The following is a 21,519-nucleotide window of genomic DNA, read 5'->3' as shown; positions in this document are numbered from 1 at the left end:
ATTGTGACGCGCGAACATCTGTCCAGAAGATCCAGATAATAAAAAATATATATATTGATTGAGGCAATTCAAATAAATGAAGACATACATCATAAGGCCAAACATAATCTACAAGTACTGAGTTGTTCGGCCGCTGAAACTTAGGCCACTGTCCATGGTGTAAATTCTTATTAGGCAAATCCGAAATCCATCTTGTCAAATGCAAATTATATAAACCTTATGCTTTCAACTGCCTTTTCGTTGCTCTGTAAGTCTGCTTACATATCATTTCACGTTTTTTGAGCATTTGGTTAAAAGCAAACAGTTTCATGTTTTTGTAAGAGGTAACAAATATTGTTTTTCATGCACCCACCGTCTGCTTACCAGCTGCTGTGTGGCATTTACCGGTACTTTAAATCTGGAAATCTATTAGACTGCATTTAACTTAGCAACATGAAGCCTTTTTGTACAATTATAACAGCTTTGTGCAGGACTGTCATTTGCATGCATTTATACACCCACACTATGTAAGAAGAACTCTACTTGCTGCCAACTGCAAATGAGAATTAAGTAAATAAGACAAACAATTCAGTGTTGGTTTAAGCAAAGGCTCTTAACGGCCATTTACACACTGGCAGTTATCTATCTATCTATCTATCTATCTATCTATCTGTCTATCTATCTATCTGTCTATCTATCTATATCATCTTTTACAGGTTTTAGTATGTAGCCTGCAAATCACAGTTAGTTTTTTTTTAGCTGTTTAACTATTATTTATTTACACCACTTGTCTTTTGTCTCGCATAACACACTGTAGTAAAAGTCTGAATCATCCTTAAGTAAATGAAAATCCTGCTTAGCCTCAATCGTTTGCCATGTGTCACAGTGTGTATTGTTGTGTTGGGGTCACGTGACTTTGCTAACCAATCGGAGTGGGGGATATTACGCCGCGCACTAGTCCTGTGTTCCCTGCGCTCTCATTAAATTCCCTCATCCGTCTAGTAGTACATAGCGATATTCGATTCATTTAAACGAGTCGATTCGTTTGGTTTGTTGAAATTATTCAATTCGTTTGATTAATCACATTGTTCCCGGAATTCTCACAAGTGACATTTATAGTTAAATGCTTTTGTGTATGACTAAGTTTTTGACTGGGTTTTAGCTTTTAGTTTAGTAGGCTATCTGTGCGCTCCAGTTTGGTGTTGAAAAGTGTTTTCCCAACCTTTTTGAGTAATATTGTGCCAAAATTTGCATCAACCACTTAGTCAGACAACCATTTTATTCACACTTTATTCAGTAACTTCCCGAAAAATCAGGTAACTTTTCATGTAAGAGATGTATTCATTTGAGAATCGGTTCAATCGAATCATTAAAAAGAACCGGTTCATACGAATTTCCTATTTGTTCGCGAATCGGACATCCCTCCAGATTAGGGGTCGAGTGAAGTGAGCATGTATTTATTAACACATCCTCAGTGTGCACCCTGAGCCGGTCGGTTGCACACAGGCTGTGTGGGGTGTCGATGTTTTATCCATGTGTTTTATTTTCACGTGAATAATATGTGGCGAATTACAGGAACAACCTCCCGTCGGTTTTGATGTCTCTGCGACTGCAGCCTTGAGAGGGGAAAGGTAGGTTTGATTCATAGAATGTACGGCTCTGATTCTTGCGTTGCAAATATACATTGGATAAAACTTTCGACTGGAACAAATGCATTGATTGTTATCCCTTATCCCTGAAAATTACCTTTCTGAAGAAGCTCTTCTGTTGGCGTTTAAACTTTAGTCATACAGGTTCGTCAGGAATCAACATGATGATGTGTCCATTTCATAATGATTCCCAAACATGAATGAATGAATAAATAATCAAGTACCTGATTTCCTGTTATTTAACTGATATCATGTACAGTAATATGTGCGCATGTGTGTTGTATAAACATATCACTCGCATAACACACACTCATGTTTTGTTTTCATGTTTTATGGGGACTTTCCATAGACATAATGATTTTTATACTGTAGAAACTGTATATTATATCCCCTTACACTAAACCTACCCATCACAGAAAACTTGCTGAATTTTTACATTTTCAAAAACATCACTTATGATTTATAAGCTGTTTTCCTCATGGGGACCAAAAAATGTCCCCACAAGAATGGTCTTGCTTTGTGGGGACATTTTGTCCCCATAATGTAGGGTTTACCAGGCCACACACACACACACACACACTCTTATATATATGTTAATCAAGCACTTTTGAGAATACTGATGACATCATGTACATTTGCTGATTGCTCTACATGTTATATATAAGCAGGGGTGGACTGGGACTAAAAAGTGGCCCAGGACTTTCTGGCACAGAGTGGACCACGGTACTCGGTCCGCAACACACCAAACATAACACAATGCGTGGAGTAATTTTTACACCACTTACTTACAATTTTTTACTGAAATAATTTTTTTTTGTGCTTAGTAAAATGAATAATAAATAAATAAAAGCAATTCGAATATTTATTATAATTTAAATATTAAACTAAAACCGCCAGTAGGTGGCAACAAGTCACTTTCTTAATAAGTGAATCATTAATTAATTTGCTGCGTCTCAATTCACCTACTTATACTACACCCTAAAAGTATGTTCTCTTTTTGTGAAGAAAAGAGTGTGTCGCAAGAAGAGTAGACAAGCTTTGGGACATACTATCATGTCATAAAATAGCGTCTTTAACGGTTGCTCTCTGTCGCTTAGTTACATGCATCCTGTCACGTAAACTGACCTGTCAATCATCTTGTCAAAGATAAAATTCTCCATTTAATTAAATTTCCTACTGTATTGGAGAGAAATGCAGAAGCACGTTGATCTGCTGTCCCGGGTCTTTCATGCGGAAATCATTTAAAAGTTATTGGCTAAACGGATCTTTATAAAAGTTCACGTTGTTGTTGCAGTTGAAATATAACACGGATAACATTAAATAAATATTTTATTATCAGCTTAAATGTTGATTATTAGTCACTCAAACCCCTTTATATAAACCTCTCTACTTAACCATTGTTCTCGCATATCTGCCATGTTTTGTTTAAAAAACAACAACACTTTTTACTCGAATAGCGTACCACCCCGGGGGGCGATATTGTGATGTAGTGTTTAATGCATTTGCTGTGCATAATGCATTTGTGATGTAATTACCTACTGTCTCCACTAGAGGGCCACCTGGGGGTTAAAGGGGGTTATTGGAGTGTGAAGAGGAAGAAGTCTGGCTTGCATGTGCTAGCGGCAGTGGCCGCTTTGTTTGTATGAATAAACGGTCGGTTCTTTCCAGTGACTTTCTGTGTACGTAGTTCATTGGATATACTGCACATGAAGAAACACTACATGGTGTCAGAAGACTCGAGCCTGCGTCTGCCTGAGACACGACGAAGAGAATAAGTGCATCCTGATTGAAGTGAGTCTGCCATAGTGAGAAAATACACATGGATAATTTCAGATTACCACCTCCATTAGTCCTGTCGGGGAATACAGGTGAAAATTGGAGAAGATGGATACAGCGTTTCAACATTTATATGACTGCTTCAGGATCGGACTCAAAAACTGAAAAGGTAAAAATCGCCATTCTCCTTCATGCTTTAGGAGAGGAGGCCTTAGAAGTTTACAATTCACTGTCTGTTGAGCCAGAAGGGGAAAATGAAACGATGCAAGATATAGTAACTGCACTAGAGACGTACTGCTTACCGAGAAAGAATGTTGTTTTTGAAAGGCATCAATTCTGGGTCTACCCCATGCCCGATACGATTACCATCGATAAGTACGTCACAGAACTAAAGCAAAAGGCTAAGGACTGTGAATTTGGCCCAACAGAATCTGACATGATAAGAGATAAGATTGTGTTCAGTGTCGGCGATCAGCGTTTAAAGGAGAGGCTTTTAAGAGAAACGAACTTGACCCTTGAAAAAACTGTGGACATTTGTAGAGCGGCAGAGGCAGCAAAGACACAGATCCAAGCAATGGGAGAGCAGAGTAAAACTGTTCATGCCATTAAAAATAGGATAAAAGATGTAAAACAGAACATAAAGAGATATGAAAGGCCATTATCTCAACAATACAAATCAAATTCTTTTATCTGTAAAAAGTGTGGAAAGTCTCACCCTCTAAGACAGTGTCCAGCTTTTGGTGCAACATGTCATACCTGTGGAAAACGTAATCACTTTGCCTCAGTGTGCAGGTCTGAACAAAAAGACAAGAAGCCTAAATATGATAGAAATGTCACTGTTGATTCATTATTCATCGGATCAGTTGAACTGAAACAAGCCTACAGCTCTGTACAGAAAGCATGGTATACCGATGTAAATATTGGAGATGTGACTGTGAAGTTCAAACTGGACTCTGGGGCCGAAGCCAATATTATACCATTGGATATTTATCAATTACTTGACAAAACAGTGGTCTTGCAACCGACTTCAACCATGCTGGTGGCATATGGTGGAGCTAAGTTAAAACCAGAAGGTGTGGTCAATCTTCAGTGTAACACTCCTAAAGTACAAGTTTGCTTACCCTTTTACATCACCAGATATTCGTCCATTTCAATACTTGGTAAAGAAGCATGTGAACGGATGCAACTGCTGAAAAGAGTTGAGACTGTTGTAGTCAAGCATTCTACCTCCAAAGAGGAATTGATAGCACAACATCCAACAGCTTTTGAAGGGCTCGGTCAGTTTCCACGTGAACATCATATACATGTTGATCCGAAAGCAATCCCGGTCATACATGGCTGCAGGAAAATTCCCTTAGCAGTGCTGGGCAAACTGAAGGACACACTGGAGCAGCTGTTGCAAGCAGACGTTATAGTGCCAGTCACCCAGCCAACTTCATGGGTTAACAGCCTGGTTGTCACCGAAAAAAAGAATGGGTCATTACGAGTGTGCCTGGATCCTCGGGATCTAAATAAAGCCGTTCTTCGTCAACACTTCTCTATTCCGACTACTGAAGATGTCTTGTGTAAGCTTGCTGGAAAGAAAATTTTCTCTATTTTTGATGAAAAGGATGGCTACTGGCAAGTCAAACTTGACATGGAATCCTCCCTGCTATGCACATTCAACACGCCATGGGGGAGATACAGATTTAAACGTCTACCGTTTGGTGTCAAATCTGCTAGTGAGGTCTTCCAGCAGTACAACAATGAAGTGTTCGGAGACATTGACGGTGTACACATTGTAGCGGATGATATGATTGTTGCAGCTGCCACAGAACAAGAACATGATGTCATAGTTGCTAAAATTATGGAGAGAGCAAAAGAACACAATGTGAAGTTCAACCCTGACAAGATCCAGTTCAAGGTGAACAAGGTACATTACATGGGCCATGTGATTACTCCACAGGGTGTGAAGGCGGATGACGGCAAAATACAGGCAGTAGTGAGCATGCCAGCACCCACTGACAAACAAGCACTGCAGCGGGTCTTGGGTATGATAAGATACCTTGCGCCATTTATTCCAGGTGAGGCATCACTCACAGCTCCTCTCAGACAGCTGTTGAGAAAAGATATTGCATTCCAGTGGCAACCAGAACATGATGAGGCACTGTCTGCACTTAAAACAGCACTGACCAACTCACCAGTTCTTAGGTATTATGACTCCAACACAGCACTCACTATACAAACAGATGCATCCAAAGATGGCTTAGGATCATGTCTGCTGCAGGAGGGGCAACCAATAGCATATGCATCCAGGGCTTTATCGGATGCAGAAAAGAATTACGCCCAAATTGAAAAAGAGCTATTGGCGATTGTTTTTTCGGCCAAAAAGTTCCATCAGTATGTGTACGGGCGCAGTGTGAATGTCCAATCGGATCATAAGCCATTGGAGGCTATCTTCAAAAAGCCATTGAGCAAAGCACCGGCGAGACTCCAACGTATGCTCTTACAGCTACAGAAATATGATCTGATTGTCCAATATAAGCCTGGTAAAGACATGTTGATTGCTGATACACTGTCACGTGCTGTCGTTGAAGGCCAACACACAGGTACAGATGATCTCAGTGATGAGAGAGTTGTATATTCACTTCAGGCTACAGAGGCTCTCAGTGAAGAAATGCTGAAACAGCTTATAGATGCTACTGCAGGAGACAGTACACTCCAGTTGCTTGAGAAAATGCAAAAAACAGGATGGCCGACACATAGAAAGAAACTCAACCCCTCACTTCATCAGTTCTGGCCTATTAGACACACTGTGGCTGTGCAGGATGGCATAATGTTGGTATCAGGGAGAATCTTGATTCCTGAGTCAATGAGAACAGAGATGATGCGGAAATTACATATCTCACACCAAGGAATGCAGCGCACAAAAGCACATGCCAGAAAATTTCTGTATTGGCCTGGAATGACAAAACACATAGAACAGATGGTTGAAAGGTGTTCAACATGCCAACAGTTCCAGCCCAGGAACCAGAAAGAGCCACTCATCTCTCATGAAATTCCAGAGCTCCCCTGGTTAAAAGTAGCTGCCGACATCTTTGAAATCGGAGGTCAGTCATATCTATTGATTGTCGATTACATGTCAAAGTATCCAGAGGTGATGAATATCAAAGACAAGACAGCGCGCTCAGTGATTGAAAAGATGAAAGCAGTGTATGCAAGGCATGGCATTCCCAAAGAACTAGTGTGCGATCATGTGCCCTTCGCTAGCTATGAAATGAAGACTTTTGCTGCAGAGTGGGGGATTAAGTTGACACACTCTAGTCCAGCCTATCCTCAATCAAATGGCCTGGCGGAAAGGACAATCAAAACTGTTAAATATGTCCTGAAAAAAGCAGAATTATCAGGGGTGGATCATCATCTTGCTCTTCTCTCGCTGAGAAATACGCCTATCACTGGTACGTTCTACTCACCAGCTCAGTTACTGATGGGAAGAGTTCTGAGGAGCATCTTACCAGTGTCCAGTGAAGTTCTGCGACCGGTCACTCCTAAAGGTGTTCATCAGGCGCTCCAATATCTGCAAAAGAAGCAAGCGTGTCATTATAATGTGGGAGCAAAAGTCCTGCCAGAACTACGTGCTGGAAATACTGTGCACATGGAGACGGATAAGGGGTGGCAACGAGGTCTCATTGTTTCAAAACGTGATGAGCCAAGATCGTATGATGTCATCAATGAAGCAGGACGACAGTTCCGTCGCAACAGGCGCCATCTGAGGAAAACAAATCACAAACACACAGAAACATTTGAAGTAGCGGATGAGACCCATGACAATGCACACTCTCACGTCCCAGAGGCACATGAAGAGAAGGATCGGTCTGTACAGTATGTGCCAGAGCAATCTTCTCATAACAGCAGTCCCACAACCACCAGGAGTGGTCGAGTTGTGAAACTTCCGGTGAGGTTTCAGGACTATTGTATGAACTAGCTTTGAACTGCTTAATGGACTGCCTAATGTTCATATATCTTGTTTATAGTTTGTGTTGTTTGCTGTGAAAAAGGGGGATGTGATGTAGTGTTTAATGCATTTGCTGTGCATAATGCATTTGTGATGTAATTACCTACTGTCTCCACTAGAGGGCCACCTGGGGGTTAAAGGGGGTTATTGGAGTGTGAAGAGGAAGAAGTCTGGCTTGCATGTGCTAGCGGCAGTGGCCGCTTTGTTTGTATGAATAAACGGTCGGTTCTTTCCAGTGACTTTCTGTGTACGTAGTTCATTGGATATACTGCACATGAAGAAACACTACAGATATATTTTTTTTCCCAGGATGGTAGGGGAAGACTCATGAATATTCATTAGTGAAGTCATCCCTGATTGGTCTGATGACCTACCCCACCCCTAAACCTAACCGTCACTGGGGGTCTGATGACCTACCCCTAACCCCGCCCCTAAACCTACCCGTCACTGGGGTTAAGACCAATCAGGGATGACTTCCCTAATGAATATTCCCTATAATGAAAAAATATCGCCCCCGGGGGCCGCCATTGGCTACCAAGCCATCACCTGCTGTTAGCATGCCATTGACTCCCATTCATTTTGGCATCACTTTGACAGTGAATAACTTTACATCTGAGGCGTTTAAAGACTCCATTTGTCCATTGTTTATTTCTAAAGAAACACAAAAATGTATAAAAGGCATGTATCTTACGTTATGGCCCCGTAGAAGCAGTTTTTGTAAAAGTATAGGCTAACGATTGCGTCATAACCACGCGACTCTCTGGAAATTACCGTATAGACAGGAGGAGAAGCTCGCAGTCAATCGGGGGGACGTGGAGGCATAAAGTCAAGGGAGAAGCCCATAGAGAATCATAAAGTTGCTCCTGCTCCTAGCTCATGGACAGCTCCTACTCACGCTCTCCGTCTCTGCAAGATTCGGAAGGGAATGATTCAGATTTCTCTTGGCACAGCTACTAGAAGACTTACAACTGTCAGACAGGTTGCTCACGTCACATCTACGTCGTCAAGCTCAGTTTGAGTCTGCGCAGTACTCTCAGCCATCAGGAAGTGAGTGCTTCTAATTTGCTTCACTTTTCTCCGTTGAAACCTATGGGGTCGCTGTGTCCAGTTTATATACTGTCTATGTTTTTACTCGTGTTTGTAGTTCTGAACCAAATCCTCCTCCAAAGCGCAATGGTTTGTGGGCAATATTAGCTGTTATAGTGAGCACGAATCTACACTTTGAAAATCCACCGGAAATAGCCATCCGGGTACTTCTGGCATACTCTTTTCAACATACTATGCTTTGGGATACACTTATTTTAATCTACATACTGTTTAGGATGGACAGTATGGACATTGAGACGCAGGGATTGATTAATTCAACCGATTGTTTCAAAACAGCTGATTCATTCAGGAACGAAGCAAGCGAATATCTTTATGATTAGGTCATTGAATCATTGACTGAATCATTTTAGGAACGAACAACTGTGTTGATCAGAGATGCAAACATTTTGCTCTGACTCCGTTTGAAACTATTTTGGAGCAAAACACTCAATTTTGACGATATTGTGTCTAAAATGTACGTCACATATATTAGCTTAAACCTGGTCTATGTTTTAAATTATTACATTTTAATTTATTAACTATACACCATTGAATAAAGTATTAAATAGTGATGATCTTATGAGGACAAATGAGTGTCCGGCTCAAGGTGTGCCGGTAGAAGGACATGGTTATTTTAAAACCAGACTGTGCGACCTAAAACCGGACAGATGGCCACCCTATTTAGCATTTTTATTTTGAACAGTTGGGAAATATTGCTGCATTCAGCCTCGTCATGTTCATCTCCTGACATCTTACTCAGGCTTGACAATGACATGCATACTCAGGCTAGTATCTACAGGCGTACTACACTGCTGTATATTAAAAATATACTATTACGTTCTTATTTTATAAGAATAAGCAATGCTTAGATTTATCTTGACAGAGCTTTTTAAGTTCTAAATCATCATGGGAAACTTGCATGGAGTAGTAAATCTATCAGCGGATATATTACTGAACAATAAAACTCTTTATCGTTCATTCCGTGAGCCAGACCCGCTGTTTCTCTGTAAGAGAATAGTGGTCAGGCGGGTATTGCCTGTTTCTAAATTTAGATGCTGCTGTTCAGTATGCTGAAAACATCCCCCTTGCAGCTGCTTAAACAAGGCCTGTCGAGCTGAGCATTTTAATGAATTGAAGGGACAATCGGATGCAATCTAAGTCTCGTCTGTGCGAGGTGATGACGCCGTAACGCTCCTCTCCCATCCTTCTGTCAGCGGGTGTGATCTTAAAATAGTCTCGTAATGAGGGACCCTCAGAGTGCTCAACGGTGCAGGGTCCTAAGAGAGGTGAAATCATAATGCTCAAAACGGAAGGACTTGAGAAAGTCACGGAAACGGTTTTGCTTTGATGGAGGTTTGACATTTTCCAATGGTGTGTTGGAGCGACACTAGTTGACATCTTTCAGTTAGGTGACATTTAAGGTCGGCGTCGGTTATCTCTTTATTTGATGCAGCGTGTGCTGGACGACCTTTAATATTGCTTGCTTGTTGACAAGACTCTCAAGGCCAGAGAGTCTAAAACGACTGCTCAGAAAACAACTGTCGTGCGGATATTTTGCCATGGAGAGAGAATCTATGAGGATGCAGCCTTTTTCAATTATTGTTTCATTTCTAAAAGGGCTCTATTAAAGTGCCCCCCTATTATGCTATTTTAAAGGCTTCTAATTGTGTTTTGGACATCTCCTACAATAGGTTTAGATGCATCCAAGGTAAAAAAAAAACAAACACTTTAATTTATTAATTATATACACTACAGCATCACCTCTTTTCTCACAGTGTCTGAAACGGTTCAATCAAGGATTCGGTCTCTTCAAACTCCTCCGTTCTGAGAGCCTGCTCTGCTCTGATTGGCCAGTCTGTTGTGTAGGGCTGCACGATTAATCGCAATTTCCATGTAATCGCACTTAAATCGAGATCGCTTATTAAAGGCTGCGATTATTTTTTATGCGCAGTTTGTCATTGATGTAGGCCTACGGCTCTGTAAACGCTGCTCCATCTGAAAGCACTGTGAGTTTGAGTCACTTATAACGTGCATTTGAAAAAAACAACACGAGTCAAATATCTTTCCAAACACGAGAATCATTTATGAACCTCGTTTTAATAACATGCAACATTTAATAACAGCATTTACTCCAAACTCACTTCATAAGGACAGTTGAGCTCCTCCTTCTGTGAGATGATGAGCTTCTGACACAGAATAAGGCAGTCGTGCATTTATAAGTCATGTTTAATGAAAGCGTTTCAATCTTCTGACTATTCAGCTACAGCGACAGCGATTTCCTGGAATGATGCCCCGTTATTGTACTTCTGCGGCGGGGCATATTTAGCGTGTTTGCGTGAGAGCGCCCTCTGGTGTTCAAATGGGGCAGTGTTTACTACCGATCAGCCGCACTCCACTGACAAGCTGCGCTTAAAATAATCGCAGCCTTTGCCAAATCGCGTGCGGTTTTATAGAGCTGGTAAGTCCCGCCCCTTCCGTAAAACCCCGCTGGACCTCAAAGTTGAAAAACCGTCAATGCAAGTGAATGGGAGAAAATAATTATTTTCTGGTCCCGTTTGAATTGTGCCATGAATGTGAACATATGTTGTCTGTGAATTTTTTTTATAACTTTTCATGTTACGAGTTTGACAGTATATGGTATGATTCTTCAGCTAGCAGTTGTGGAAAAGACATAACGAGAAAGACTACATGTCGCCTATGTGACGTCACCCCATAAAGTTGACTTACCCGTGGTTTTCACCAACTTCAACGATTTTGTCCTCTCCCTGAAAGAAGGCGGTGAAGTGCACCAAAGACACAGCCATGTTTAGCGGGATCCGTGAGCTAGTCCGTGTGCTAGTGGTGTTGACGTTTCAAACGCGTCGAGAGTTGTAGTCCACAAAGTGCTCTCACACAAAGTCTAACCGTATCAAACTTCTACCCGCTAAATTGTATCATTCTTTACACGAAAAGTTATATAAAAAATTCACAGACAACATATGTTCACATTCATGGCACAATTCAAACGGGACCAGAAAATAATTATTTTCTCCCATTCACTTGCATTGACGGTTTTTCAACTTTGAGGTCCAGCGGGGTTAGCGAAGGGGGCGGGACTTACCAGCTCTATTGCGATTAATCGTGCAGCCCTACTGTTGTGATTGGTCTACCGCTTACTGCACGTCTCGGAAATGAAACGCTCATTACCATATCTGATTTCTGCTCCGACAGGAGCTTCCGACTTGGCAGATTTTGACATTAACAAACAGCTATATTACACATTTCATGACAGGTAGGCTAATATCCGAAAAAACATAATAGGGAACATTTTGTGTAGCAAATTAGCTCAAAAGGCTAAATTAATCAAATTAGCTCAATTAATCTGTTCGTCCAATTGATCAATCGATTAATCTGATTAATCAGATTAAAAACAGATGAATCGATGGTCTATTGACTTTCAGAAAGGATATTTTTCGTGACCACAGAAAAATAACTCTTTCTTAGCATGTAGCTATGAATGATCACATCATTAAATTGAAGTTGATTTACTAGCAGGGACCAGAATCAACACTTGTGTGAATTTACACAAGTTTTATTAACTAAATCCCGAACAAATAACTAATCTAAACAAACACATACACACAAATCACGCATACATTGGATATGGAAAAGTGAAAGTGAATGAAACTGGAACAGAACAGGTGAATGAAGCTATAAAAAGAGTCATTTAACCTGAAAGAACCTTTTAACATGAATCTTTTTTAACAAAGGGGTCTAAAGCTTCTACTAAACCTCTGTTTAGTTAGTTAAATGTACAATACTTGCAATGCCCTTGACCGCGTGTTGATGGTTCTGTGAGTTGCGCTGGATTTTTCTCGTTTTGAATGATGAAATTATGAGGAACTTGTGATGTTAGCCTGACTTGAGGCCTCTACGGCTGCGCACCGGAGGAAATAAGTTCACAACATGCATTACGAAATTGCATTGTGAATTTATAATGGCTTTAAAAGATACATTATGCAAGCCAAGACACTTCCAAAAATAACCATCTTCTTGCTTGCTAATTTTTCTTCCATTTCTGTTTTAATGTCCTTATTTCAGTCAGCCAATCACACACACCCTCTTGTCAAATCGCACACACATACGATCAGCCCACATGCTGCTGCGTTGTCTCTTATGGCTCATCTGTGATTTCAGCAGTGGAGTTTCCCCTTTAGGGCAGTTTGTGATTCAACCGAAGAGCCTCTCTGTTTTTACATAACACTCATCAGACTACACCAAACCACTGATGCATTATAATAACAAGATAATCATTTTTTCGTTAAAGTATCTCAATAGGTGAATTACTTATTCACAATGGCTTTGTTACACAATCAAAAACCATTTGGTCATTTTTGTAGTTGTGAAAATGGGATAAAAACCTTCATTCATTCTTTGCAGACATGTCCTAACCCTTCTGGCGGCCCACATGAAGGTCTCGTCAATTTACTGGCCAGACCATGTGATTATTGACTGAAACTTGCCAATTGAAATGCAGGAGAGTAGATCAGCATTGTATGTGGATTTGCTTCGAAATGTTCTTTTATTGGTCCATTACTTCACTTCTCAAAGGCAATTAGTCTACTTTTACAGCTGAGCACATCCCTTTTTCAAATTCATCTGATGCCATATGTCACATACTTGACAATAAATGAATAAACAAAACCTGAAAAGCTGATGCGTTTAGTTTCAGGAGTATCGGTTATATGACAGTCAAGGCTTTGTAAACAGATCAGAGGTGGCAACGCGGTTTGAAAAGAGGCGTCCACTCTGCATTTCAATTACGGGATATGATAGAAGCACAGAAATCTCTGACTGTTTCTTCTTCAAAGCTTTGTTTGTGAGGTCCTTGTTGAGGGAGGTGCAGTGTGCGTTTGGAGGTGGGGAAATGATGAACAGCCGTGTGTTGATTGTGAAGCATGATGCTTTTGTACTGGATATTGTTGAAGATTTTATTATTTAGATAATAAGTAATTCAGCTATACATTTGTACACTATTATTTATTTCCTCTGTGTGTGTGTCTTTGGTTTGACTTTGGAAGCCTTTAAGGCCCGAATACCGACACAGCAGAGAATGCTATTTCAGTAAAGTCACATGGTACAAACTCTCACCCAAAAATAATCTATATAGAATGTATTACCATATTTGGGACAAGGATGTAGGTATACATGTAAAAACTGGACACAGACCGGGAGCGCCTTTTTATGCAGAGGAGGCGATCGGCTTTGTTTGTTAATAAAGTCTTAATATTTCTGGCATCAAAGATCTCTGAATTCATTTCCATGAAAAGATTGAAACCACAACAATATCTGGTAACAGATGTGCTGCTGTGAAGAAGTGGCAGAAGGGCAACAATTTACAAAACCATTTTACATGAAAAGGAGGAAAATAAAGAATTAATCAGAAACATTTCAGTTTCAGCCAAATTTCACAGACTCCATCCATCCATCCATCCATCCATCCATCCATCCATCCATCCATCCATCCATCCATCCATCCATCCATCCATCCATCCATCCATCCATCCATCCATCCATCCATCCATCCATCCATCCATCCATCCTTCCTTCCTTCCTTCCTTCCTTCCTTCCTTCCTTCCTTCCTTCCTTCCTTCCTTCCTTCCTTCCTTCCTTCCTTCCTTCCTTCCTTCCTTCCTTCCTTCCTTCCTTCCTTCCTTCCTTCCTTCCTTCCTTCCTTCCTTCCTTCCTTCCTTCCTTCCTTCCTTCCTTCCTTCCTTCCTTCCTTCCTTCCTTCCTTCCTTCCTTCCTTCCTTCCTTCCTTCCTTCCTTCCTCATGGATGATTCACTGGGCTGTTTTTCCAGTGTTCCTGTTTTGTGCATTTTTAATTGAAATGGTAACAAATAAATCATAATTTGTTTTACATTTAGAATTACATTTTTATAATGAGCTTTATGATTAAGCTATTTATCTCAATACAAAAAGAAAAAAATCTTTATAGCCCTAAAAATAGGTTTTTTTTTATTTTTTTAATAACAATTCTTGACAGTTTTCATGTTGTTCACCCAGGTATATATAAATATAAGATTGTGCTGCTGTATAAAAGCAACCAATCAAAGTGGCATATTGGATTCGTTTTTTTTTTTTTTTTTTTGAAATAGCTGCAGAACTAAACCATTAAACCCAGGGTGGCTCAATATTTAGGTCTGATTATGTGTCTCTCCTCCTCCCTCTCTGTTTCTGTCTCTGTCTCTGTCTGGCTAAGTGGTGAAGATGCTTGGTGGGGTTTAATAGAGACCAGCATGGACGAGGCTGCCAGCCAGCTGGAGAGAGACCATGTTCACAGCGTGTACGAGAGGATCGCACCCTACTTCAACGACAGCCGCTACAAAGCTTGGCCCAAGGTCAAACAGTTCCTGTTAGAGCAGGAGCCCGGCAGCATCGTGGCTGACATCGGTAAGGCTTCATGTTTGATCTTTATTTTCTTTCAAATGAGAACTAAAACTCTCAGAAGCATTTTACAGCCCCTCTTGCTTTGTAAACGACCGTTGTCACGTTTTATCTGATGATTTGCACTCCTACTGCTAAAAGAGACCCATTTAATCTTGTCTTTATTCTTTTGCTAAAAAAAAAAAAAACTCTTGAGTAATGGCCCGTTATATCACAGACACTTTGTCAACAGCTTTTACTTCACCGTTGCCTGAAAGGAAATGCAATTATTCATATTAAAGTTTAATAAGGATGAATGAGCACCAAAGTTATTACAGTACGACACTGGAAAAACAGCCCAGTTAATCATCCATGAGGAACTATTTTATGAATTATTTTATGACATGCACTGATTATTTGTACAATTATTACAGGATGTGGAAATGGCAAATATCTGCACATCAATGAGGAAATCTTCAAGTTGGGCTGTGACGTGTGTCGTCCGTTGGTGGACTCTGCATGGAGTCAAGGTCACGAGGTGCAGCTCAGCGATGGCCTGCGTTTACCCTACAGAGACGGCTGTTTTGACTCAGTACTCTCCATTGCAGGTAAGGCATCAACATAAATGTCCTAAAACATTCAGGTGGGTTCTTATTTTGATTCCACTTAATGATTTAGTTCGCTGGTTCTTGCTGAAGCTCAAACGTGCTGCGAAACACGAGAATGAACCTCATTGGTTCTCGCGCGTCAAGTGAACATGCTTGAGCTTCCGTTTACCACAACTGATGTTTGAGTTGATAAATGTTTATATGTAAATACAAACCTAAATTCAGTTTGTTTCATCATATAAATCGATCGTGTCTCTTCAGAAAATTTGAACTAAACCACTAAATTCATATGGATTAGTTTTACTATCTCTTTATGAACTTTTTGAAGCGTCAAAGTAGTAGTTCCATAGCTGTCAATGGAGGGACAGAAATCTCCCAGATTTCATTAAAATAACTTCATTTTTGTTTTAAAGGGTTAGTTCACCCAAAAATGAAAATTCTGTCAGTAATTACTCACCCTCATGTTGTTCCAACCCCGTAAGACCTTCGTTCATCTTCGGAACACAAATTAAGATATTTTTGATGAAATCTGAGCGCTGGCTCACTCCTCCATAGGCTTCTAAGGGATTGAAACTTGCTGGCCCAGAAAATGTATTAAAGAGATCGTTAATATAGTCCAAGTGACTACAGTGGCTCAATCTTAAGTTTATCAAGCGACGAGAATACTTTTTGTGCGCAAAAACAAACAAAAATAACGACTTTATTCCACTTTTCATTTCCTTCTATCTGGGCCTCGAGTCTTTTCACATAGTGTTTTAGCGCAGCGCGTCTGTGTTGCACGTCACCACGTAGGCTCACTATTGGCCGACGCTGGTCATGTGTGTCATACGTGGTGACGTGCACAGACGCGCTACGCTTAAGCGCTACGTGAAAAGATTCGAGGCCCAGAGAGAAGGAAATGAAAAGTGGAATAAAGTCGTTATTTTTGTTTGTTTTTGCGCACAAAAAGTATTCTCGTCGCTTTATAAACTTAAGATTGAGCCACTGTAGTCACTTGGACTATATTAACGATGTCTTTAATACATTTTCTGGGCCAGCAAGTTTCAATCCCTTAGAAGCCTTTGCTGTGAGACAGCTCTCAGATTTCATCAAAAATATCTTAATTTGTGTTCCGAAGATGAACGAAGTTCTTACGGGGTTGGAACAACATGAGGGTGAGTAATTACTGACAGAATTTTCATTTTTGGGTGAACTAACCCTTTAAAAACGAATAAAAGTCTAATGGGTTTGGAGTGACATGAAGGTGAGTAAATGAGTAATGAATAAATTTTTGGGTGAACTAACCCTTTAATACCTTCAATACATTTTTGTTGTTGTGTACAACCAGCGAGAAGCATTCAGTTCCATATTTTTTTTCTTTTAAAGATGGTTCTCAATTCCCATCCCAGTGTAACGTACGTAGGCCAGCAAGAGCTGTGCATGTAAACCTCACTCCCCTGGCCTCAAGAGGCGCACTAGCGACTGATGCTAGCGGCTGCGGTCTTTAGTGTCCTTGTTAGCACGCCCTCCTCCCATACCATAGACCCAAGTTCAAATCCCGCTCTGAGAGTAGGTCTGGTAATTGTAAAAATTATGAACTTCATTTTATAAATTTCACATTTTATTAAAATATTTTTTTTTATGCAGATCCGTTTTATTTTAGTACAGAATGTACTGGAACTGTAAAAGGTCATGTTGCTTTAAAAGGAACATCTAGTGCAGACATTTTCTGCACATTACAGCTTGATAAGATCTGAGTTGGGATCATTAGCATAATGATCGATGAGGATGTATGTTCATAGGAGCACATTTCAGGTGATCCAACCAAATTAACAGACCAGTATTTCCATGATCAAGCCATTTAATTTCAATCTGCTGGTAACGCTGCTATTAACTCAAAATGGAGCAGTTATATAGGTTTATTTAAGCTTTATGAGGTGGAGGAAACAAGAGGTGTTACTAGGCTACAGGAGATCAGTGGTTCTTGGAAGAGGCCTGGGAGTATTTGTTGTCAGGCTTTACTGCTGGGTCACCTGGCAACCTCTCTCAATCCCCAGAGAGAAGATTCATGTGGCCATTGGTGATATCAGAGTCTCATAATGGTTTAAACACTCTGAAAGCCCATTCTAAACACACAAAACAGTCCACTGCTATGAACTGGGCTTTCTGCATTGATTGTGGTTTTACATTTTTCAGAGATATGTTCTTCATAGAGGCACTAACTTTTTTTTGTTTTTTTTGTTAGTTCACCCAAAATAATAATAAAAAAAATCATAATTTAGTCACTATAATGTTCCAAACCTCTATTACTTTATTTCTCCTTTTTTTTATTTTTTTTTATAGTAAATTTATATTTTGACTTGCATTTGATTAAAAACAATTTGATATTGCTGCTTATTATTGAATTTGTAAATAGAGACAATAATGACTTATATTATATCATCTCATAAATTATATATTATATAAGTTATATAATAAATTACAGTAAACTATATGTTTAAATTGATATCTAATTGAAAATTAACTCTGAAATAATTACCGTTTCACTATTTATAATAATTATAAAAATAATGATGATGATAATAATAATAAAATGATTAATTTAAATGAATTGAATTATATTTTAAGACGGAATTGATTTAATGAATCAATATATTTTTGTGTTTTAAATAATATATTTAAAACAAAATCTAATTGAAAATAAAAAAAACTGACAAACAATGACCCTTTTCACTATTTATAATAATTAAAAAAATTATATTTAATTAGTTTAATTAAAATATATTATTGTTATTATTTTATTATTAATCATCTTCATTACAATAGTAAATACTGAGACACAAATGTAATACCAACAGACTAGTAATTAATTATCTACTTTGTAAAACCCAACAGTTACATTTATACATTAATAAGATACAGTACATTATTTAAAAAGAGGACATAAATATATGTCTCGACTAAATAACACATTGTTTCACAAAATGTATTGCATATATGCTAAAAGCATTTAGAAATACAAAATAACAAAATGTAATTTTTGGGGCAAGCTATTCCTCGAAATCACTAGACTGGATATCGATGACTTATGAATACCATTTCGATAACACTTTATTTCGATGGTCCATTTTAGAATATAAGTAACTTTGCAACTATATGCCAACTAACTCTCATTAGATTATTAGTAGACTGCTAGGTTAGGTTAGGTGTTAGTGTTTGGGTTAGTAGAATAAGTTGACGTTTTACAAAGTTACTTCCAGTCAGTAGAATATCTGTTAGGGGAGCATCATAAAGAGTTAGCAGATATTAAGCAGACAGTCTACTGGTACTCTAATGACAGTTAGTTGATATGTAGTTGCTTATAGTAGAATGTCTAAAGTGGACCATCGAAATAAAGTGTTACCGAAATGATATTCAGAAGTCATTGATATACAGTTGATATACATTGATACACATAATAACTCTTTATTATGATGCTTCCCCAACAGATATTCTACCAACTGGAGGTAACTTTGCAACTACAGTAGTCAACATTTGAAGTGGATCAAAAAAGTTAATCAAAGTTGTCCTAAGACAAGAATGGGTATTGTTCAAAATTCATGTATAACTTTGATGAAAGGTTTTGATACACTTCAAATGTTGACTACTGTACATTCTACTAACCTAAACACGAACACCTAACCTAACCTAACCTAGCAGTCTACTAATACTCTAATGAGAGTTAGTTGACATGTAGTTGCAAAGTTACCTATGGTCAGTAAAATGTCTAAAGTAGACCGTCAAAAATAAAGTATAACCACAATTTCTTTCAATTGCTTAGTCATCCACCACATGTCCACCAAAGAACGGCGTATCCGAGCAATAAAAGAGATGGCTCGCACCCTGCGTGTGGGAGGGCGGATCATGATTTACGTTTGGGCCATGGAGCAGAAGAGGCGCAAGTTTGAAAAGCAGGACATCTTCGTTCCCTGGAACCCCAATCCACCTTTATCTCCTGCTCTCAGAGCACTCGGCCGAACCAGACAGCGAGTCAACGGAACCCAAAGCATCAGCGACGACAGCGCTTCAAGCGACAAGCACAGGAAAGTGAAAAGCACATCCTCCATGGTGGACGAGGGCGACTTGATCAGCCCCAGTCAGCAGAAACAACCGAGGCTTTGGTTCTTCTCCAGATCTTTGGATTCTGTGCTGGACTTCGGCAGCCTGGCCATGTCCCGCTCCTCTTCCAGCAGTTTACAAACTCCTGTCGATGAAGCGACGGAAAGCAGAAGCCGACGAGCTAGTAGTAGAGGCCTCTTCAGGCAGATGTCCAGCCTCTTTTCTTCCTCTTCCAGAACCAGTCTAGAAGAAGACGTCTTCATCTCAGACGCTCACGAACGGGTCCATAAAATCAACAACAGAAGTGTTGGGAATGGAAATGAGACTGTTCCTGTGGAGCTTGTCCATGACTGTTCCTCAGTTCCACTGCCCGACTTGGTGTCCTACCAGAGGGATCAGTCGAATCTTGAAGGACACGAGGAGGCAGATGAAAAATCAAGCCTACAAGAGCCCTTGCGAAGGCAGGAAAGCACAGCGTCTCTCCTGGAAACTGAGGGGATGAATGGACGGAGCAGCGAACAGATGAAGGACTCTTGTCTGCGGTACTACCATGTATTCAGGGAAGGAGAACTGACGCAGTTGATCCAAAACCACGTTGATGAGCTCCATGTTCTGCACACATACTTGGACCATGCCAACTGGTGCGTGGTGGCTGAGAAGGTCCACGTCTGGAAGGTTTAAATCTCATTTTAAAGGTCTGGTTTAATTTATATCTTTTTTGATGTCTTTTAACATTTTAGTTTGAGATTTTAAGTATTGGGACCAGAGAGCTAATATTAAATATTAGCTGTACAGTATCAATGGCAATAACAAGCGAGGTATTGATGCCCTGATGTGACCAGTGTTGGTCCATATTGTAACACTAAAGCTAGTTGTACTAAATTTGGCATTAGTCTAGTTTTGTTGCATTCAGTTTAAAGTTACAAATAATTTACTTAACTTGCACTGATTTTAATGGTGTATCACTGTTAACTGTCTTAAGCAATGCCTGCCTGGAACAGAAAGCATAGCACATAATTTTTCTGAACCAAACAATGTGAGCACATAACTAGAGTTTTCCAATGAACGCTCTTCGCGAGTTTGTCTGTGTAGGTGTTGTGTTGTGTGGTTAGTATTACCATAAAGCAGTTGTGTTGTGGTCTGAAGCTTTTAAACAAGATTTTAACTAGTTGGCTGCTTATTAATCGATTGCACATGTATTTCCATCTTGAAAACTTGAACAATTGAAACATGTTTGTGCCGTGTTGTTGTGAATTGTGTTTGTATTTGTGTAACTTGACCATGTCATTGTCACAACAAAGGTCTTTGATTTTCCTTTAAACTTGAACCATTTTTATGTGTATTTTTGACTTAAATATAATAAATGCAGTATATTTTGTTTTTATCTGACCTATTGGCTTCTTTTGTCTTTTTAGTAAAAGAGAGGTCATTTTTTACAGTTGCTTGAAATATTTTAATTCTTCTTCTTAATAATAATAATGAGCCAAAAAAGTAATTACTCATAAAAGTAAATAATGATCTACTTTGTAGAATACTATTTTTTGAAAATAAATTTATTAAAAGTGATAAAAAACAATATAATAAAACCACTTTTGTTTTAATCAGACCCACAAAAATGAATGACTTTTTAGTGAAAAGGCATTTTAAAAGTATTTTATAAAATAATTTATGAAACACAGCTTATAGGCATTATTAAGAATTATTTTTATTCTAAAAAAATAAAAGCACTTTTTATCTGACCCACAGGCTCAAGGTACGTTTACAACACAACGATATGCTTAAAAAGAGTTTTTTTTTCCACGAACAGATGCCTCGTTCACACGGATCCGCGATAATGACTAAAAACGCTATATTCTGCTGCCAAGCCATTAGATGGCGATGAAACACTATAGATTTAACACGTAATACGCATGTGCAGGACGTCATCGTTTTTACAGATTTGCG

At 39.3% G+C, this 21,519-nt stretch overlaps 1 protein-coding gene across 1 annotated transcript; it reads left to right on the top strand.

The window, feature by feature from the left end:
* Positions 1-1,405: 1,405 nt before the first annotated feature.
* On the top strand, positions 1,406-20,963 carry trmt9b (tRNA methyltransferase 9B). Its single transcript, XM_084419409.1, has 4 exons — positions 1,406-1,610; positions 14,727-14,917; positions 15,325-15,498; positions 19,298-20,963. Exons 2-4 carry the CDS (start codon positions 14,764-14,766, stop codon positions 20,254-20,256), a joined length of 1,287 nt encoding a protein of 428 aa, XP_084275535.1. The 5' UTR covers positions 1,406-1,610; positions 14,727-14,763; the 3' UTR covers positions 20,257-20,963.
* The last annotated feature ends 556 nt before the right edge of the window (positions 20,964-21,519 follow it).

This window comes from Rutilus rutilus, assembly GCF_951802725.1.
Source record: "Rutilus rutilus genome assembly, chromosome: 9".
In the NCBI taxonomy this organism is placed as follows: domain Eukaryota; kingdom Metazoa; phylum Chordata; class Actinopteri; order Cypriniformes; family Leuciscidae; genus Rutilus; species Rutilus rutilus.
The sequence above is the reverse complement of the archived record's forward strand: the minus strand, read 5'-3'. Positions and strand labels throughout refer to the sequence as shown.